This window comes from Lipotes vexillifer, unplaced genomic scaffold (assembly GCF_000442215.2).
Source record: "Lipotes vexillifer unplaced genomic scaffold, Lipotes_vexillifer_v1.1 scaffold90, whole genome shotgun sequence".
Taxonomy (NCBI): domain Eukaryota; kingdom Metazoa; phylum Chordata; class Mammalia; order Artiodactyla; family Lipotidae; genus Lipotes; species Lipotes vexillifer.
In genome coordinates, this window is record NW_006782310.1 from 368,198 (window position 1) to 373,701 (window position 5,504).

The 5,504-nt window shown below is 45.2% G+C and overlaps 1 protein-coding gene across 2 annotated transcripts in view; it reads right to left on the reverse strand.

The window, feature by feature from the left end:
- The window catches only part of DSC2 (desmocollin 2), a 30,095-nt gene extending 27,256 nt beyond the window's left edge, over positions 1 to 2,839 (reverse strand). For both annotated transcript variants that reach the window (XM_007455154.1, XM_007455155.1), the window contains exon 1: positions 2,747 to 2,839. In XM_007455154.1, the coding sequence (XP_007455216.1) occupies positions 2,747 to 2,815 (69 nt within the window). In that variant the 5' untranslated portion in view covers positions 2,816 to 2,839. The remainder of the gene's footprint in view (positions 1 to 2,746) is intronic.
- Positions 2,840 to 5,504: the final 2,665 nt, after the last annotated feature.

Sequence of the window (5,504 nt, forward strand, 5' to 3'; positions counted from 1 at the left end):
TGGGCGTCCGGAGCCTGTGCTCCACAACGGGAGAGGCCACAACAGTGAGAGGCCCACGTACAAAAAAAAAAAAAAAAAAAAAAAAATCCCATCAATATTTTTTCTGGAACTAGACAAGCTGATATAAAATGTAATAAGGAAAAATAATTAAAGATAGAAACATTATGAAAAAGAAAAGCAATGAAAGGATATTAGCTTTAGCAGATACTGAAAGGTTTTGTGAAGTCTCAATAATTAAAACAATGCAATATTTGGTATGTGAATAGACGGAAAGAGAGTAGATGCATATAAATTGGAAAGAAAGAGGCAAAACAGTTTCTATTTACATGTTACAACTGTATATAGACCACAGGGGTTGTAACTTTTTGTTAACACTCACTAGCCATTTATGAGTTTCTATTTCTCCACATTCTTGCCTACAGAGCCTGTTGTCAAACTTTTGGATGTTTGCCAAATGAGAAATGACATTTCAATGTATTTCTTTCTTTTTTTTGTAATATCATTTTTAAAATTATTTATTTGTTTGTTTTTTTAAAGATTTATTTTTGATATAGACCATTTTTTTTCTTTTTTCCTTTAACATCTTTATTAGAGTATAATTGCTTTACAACCAATGTAGTTTTAAATTCATCTTTCCTTATTATGAGTAAGGCTGAAATATTTCATGGGATATTTTTATTACTTTATGGTTTTTCAGGTCCATGTTCATGCTGGACTTCTTGATTTAGAAGAGCTCCAACCACAAGATGGAATTGTATAAGGAATGATTTCGATTTAGCAGTGGAGATCCCTGATGACCTTAGAGAGACAGAAACTTCATTAGGTGTTTAGGTAGAGGCAGTGTTCAAGTGGTTACTAAATGTGTGAGGTGAGGCAAGATGAGGAAGTTGGGAGAAGCTGATTCACAGAAGGGTGATGGAAGGGAAATGTAAGGGGTGTCCCCCAAGCCATTTTTATTTAGTAATAAATAAAATGTGTGAGCCTCACACATGAGGCTCACAACCACAACAAGCATCTGAGGCTAGCAGGACTTTGCACAGATATGCACATGAGCATCAGAACAGCTTAAGACCCACCAAGCCTTCCAGCCAGAATGCAGTAGGATGAGGGGGGTAGCCACAGCCACCCCACTTCTGGCCTATCCAGCTTTGAAGCTAAGGAAGGCCAAAGAATGAGGATTATTCAACTTTAGTTTATTCCCTTATATGTGCTTTCTTCTAAAAAGGAAGTGAGAACACACGGAAAGTTGTGTGTGTCAGTATATAAGATCAAAGCTATTTATGGCCTGCGCCTTTTAGTACCCATGCCTAATCATGCCTTTTCCTTCAAGGGCAATGTTTAAAAAGAAGTGTCAAAAAAAAAAGTGTCAATTTTATTAAGAATCTAAGCAAAATCCGTTCCTTTTGTCATCAAAGACGTATCTTAAGGACCGTTATTTACTCCCTTGATTTCCTCAGCTGTGAACTATTACTTGCTGTGCACCCGGCCCTTTGTATGTTATTAATGTGCCCCGGGAATTTAGTTAAGGGTTTGAAGTCCCTGGAGTTCCATGGGAAAGGCATTCTAATAATAGTAACAACTACAATTTCATTAGTTAAAAATTTCAGGACTTCGTTGTACAATGAGAGCGGCAGAGTAAGGGAAATTACACGGATACTTCCCGCCGCCAGTTGCACCCCTCCCAGAAGGAATCCTCCCTCTGTCGGTTCTCCACCTTCGTCCCCTTGTCCTTCAGGGTTAGGGACTGGAGCCCTAACGCCTGCGGCTCAACGTGAAAGGACACCACTCGCTTTGCCCTCTGTACTTGGTCTATGTAAATCTTGTCCTTCCGGGGGACCCAGGAAGCCCTGACTGGGGAACCTCTGATCCCACACTCTCCCAGGGGCTGCTCTCCCCGCACTGGATTCCTATGCCTTGAGGTCCCCCAAAGAGATCTCAGTCTTTCCTGCCAGGGAGCGGGGGCTATCCCTTCCTTATAAGGCCACCTCCTTTTTCCCTCCCAGCTTTGGGATCTTTGCTATTGGGTTCTTTAAAGCGAGAAGGAAACTAGAGCTGGAGGGCTTGGCGGGGGACGGGGGAGCGGGGAGAATCTGTATGCCTCCGACGCGAGAGATAGGGAAAGCCACTTCCCCGAAGTTCAAGGGGAATGAAATCTCACGTGCTGACAAACAATGGAAACCTTACCAAGGACCACCGAGGGCCGGCCCATCTACTATCTTTAGGCGCAGAGGGTGGAGACCGCCCCAGCCCCAGCTCTTCCCTCCCCCCTTCACTCACGCACTAAGATCAAAAGGCGCCTAGTCCTTTCACCCAAGGACCTGCGATTTCGGTCCCCAGCGGCTCGCCTCGTCTGCGGCCGGAGCCCGGCACTGAGGTCGAACGGACTGCCCCTCCCGGGGAGGTGCGCGAGGCGCAGAGGAGAGCGCGGGGCGCGCGCGCGGCGCTCGCCGGCTTGTACCCAGAGGCCACGGTTTGGGATGAGCGTTTGCAGCCGCCCATCTGCCTGCGCTGATCACATCTACCGGAGGCACCCGTCTCCTCCCCTCCGGGATAGCTGCGCCCAGCTCGCTCTCCTCCGTCTGCCCTCCCGCCTCCCCCAGCCTACGGCACTTTTTTCAGCCAGCCCCAGGCCCAAGAACCCCCCGCAGGGGCCGCTGCCACCACCGACCCCCGCTCCCAGAGTTTCCCCTCCCTCCCCCATGGGTCCGTGCGCCCACTCGGGACCGGGGCCCGGGCAGCCACTCACCGTGAGGGTCAGCAGGAGTTGCCGGCAAAGGGCTCCGCTCGCGGAGCCTGTGGGTCGCGCTGCCGCCATGGGAGGACTCGGAGGCAGGTCGCCGGCCGAGGCACCCGGAAGGCCGGGGTGAGGGCCGCGGGCCAGGCGCAGGCTGGGCTGGCCGCTCAGGAGTGCGAGGCAGAGGCCGTGGCGCGCGGGGGGAGCTGCTTTCTTCTCGGTTTTTCTGAAGCTTCTGCGTCTCACCCCAGGAGCTTTTCCTCTGACCGAGGGTGGGGTTCCAGGCGCGTCCGAAACACACCGATCGGCCCCTCCTTGGTATTTTTCTCAAGTCTTTATTTCTGGAAGAACGCCAACAGGTGGGAACTCCCTCTCGCCGCCACCCTTTTTCTGTGCTAGGTGTTCCTCACCGACGGACACCACCCATGTGCCCCATCTCCCCACCGCCCCGGTATCCGCCTTGAGGATTAACAGCTGGCCCTGCCCAGCAGAAGACCTGACTATACAGAGACTTTGTCCCCGAGCGCGTCCTGCCGCAGGACGGGGCGCGCTGCCGGCCCCGACTCCGCCCCGTGCGCAGAGGCCAGTTTCAGACCCGCAAAGGCCGCCTGGGAGCTGGAGAGGTCGCGTTTTGTGTCACAGCTAACTAAGGCCCGCCTATTAGAGGGTTGACCCCAGGTAGATTGTTTTATACACTCTTTGCTGGAGTTAATTTACTGCAGACATCCAAGTGCAATTCAGACAGAGGTTTCACCTGTGGCACACCTTTCTTGGGGTCTTGTTTGGTTGTTGTCTTTTTTTTTTTAACAGAAATGTCATGGCCAGTATAGCAATGATACAAGGAAATTACAATAATTAATCAATTAAAATAAGGGAATCGTGGCATCAAGGGTGAGTTACTACTGAAAATACATCTTGTAGACGTTGGTTAAATGTGGGCCTACTGATTTCCTCCAAGACCCTCCTTTGTCACAGTTAAAGCCAACCACTGACCTTCTTGTAACTTACCTCCTAAATTGGACTCCTGGACATCTGAGATTTCTCTCTTCCCTTCCTACCATAAAAAACAGAGTTCGTGGTAAGAAAAGAAAAAGAATAGGATAAAATGTATGTTTTGGTTTGAAGTATACTTAAACTAGATGAATTATAGGAGTACTTAAACTGGAAGATTAAAATATAAATGAGGTATGCTTGCAGCTCTTCAGAAAGCAATGACAGGGCATTCTGAATCATCCTCCTGCACCTCTTTTCAATTATGGCTTAAACCAGGGAATTCTGACCACAAAGGAGAAACTTGTCTGTTCCATTTCATTTGGTTTGTCTCCACAGGGATGTGTGGAGAAAACTTGTTTGAAAATCCAGCCGTGATACATTTCAGCTCTTGAAAACATGTACAGTCCTAATACCATTATACACGGAGCCAAAATTATTATAATATTGACCATATACTTAAATTCAAAAGCATTGTCAAACAGTTCCTGCGTTACATTCTATGTATTAGTCCCATGCTCTATTTTATTACTGAATGACATATAATGAGCTGTTCTGTTGTCTCCATGTATATAAAATTTATCATTGAACCTTTGCTTGTAAAATAAGCCTGGGTCATCAGCATGAGACTATGGTTGACATCCTTCTGTTTCCATAATTTTTTAACCCTCATGTTTTTTCCAGCAATGCTTGCTTTCATAAACACACCTCATCCTATTAATGACGATATCATGATCTCTAGCGTGAAGCTTTCCAGAGGAAGAGAAGCAAGCTAGTTTCAGGTTTAAGAAATCTACTCAGGCTGTCATCATAGCCCTTGACAATAGGACATTTCCAACCTCTTGCCTACCCCTCAACCTTTAATGCCTAAGGGTAGCTCATGTTTTTCCACATTCCAGAAAAGGGAAGAAGAGCAATTTGAAAAGAATTCGCCTTAGATATTTATTTTCATCTTTCACATTACATAACTGATTGAGGCTACTAAGATGGTGATTTGTTTGTTTCATTGTGATTCTTGAAACAAAGAAATGAATTATAAACTCTAAACAAGGGGCCCAATTAATTTAATAGATTTAAATTAGACTATATGGCTTCTGAAATAGATTCTTCTATACTACAGTCTTGAGACAACAGGTATAAATTTGAAGAGACAATGACATATGGGAAGATGAAATTTTTAAGTATGTCTTTTGGCTGTGAAGATGATTTTGCTGACTGGAACTGGTTTTCCATTCTGCTCTAGTAAAGAGTACACCGGACCAAAAGTCAGGACCAAGTTCCTTTGTGTCTTGGGCCACTCATATAACCTTAGCGCTCAGCACTCTTGTTTGTTAAGTAAGATAATTAAAGTAATACTAGATGCTCTCTATGACGCCTTCCACATCTAAAATTAAACTACTTAGACTCCTTGTGGCTTATTTTTGAGAAGTTGGCTGGAAATAGGTGTTCCTTTCCAAGTAGAAAGTCAGAACCAGAGTTGTCCTTAAAAAACTGAACAAACAGCAACAAACAACAAGGCACTTGGGGCACATCTCTGCAGCCTAGCTTCACAGTTTCCTAATTTTAGAAATCGGAAACTGAACATATTAATGGCAACAAAAAAATACCACTTACTGATATGTACACAGGGACAGCTCTCTTTGAGCTGCGTGATTCCACTGTTGAAGCCTGGGGAGAAGGGTCCACGTGGACACGTGATCTTTAGGGTGCCTCTGTCTTTTTTTTTTTTTTTTTTTTTTTTTTTTTTTTTTTTTTTTTTTTTTTTTTTTTTTTTTTTTTT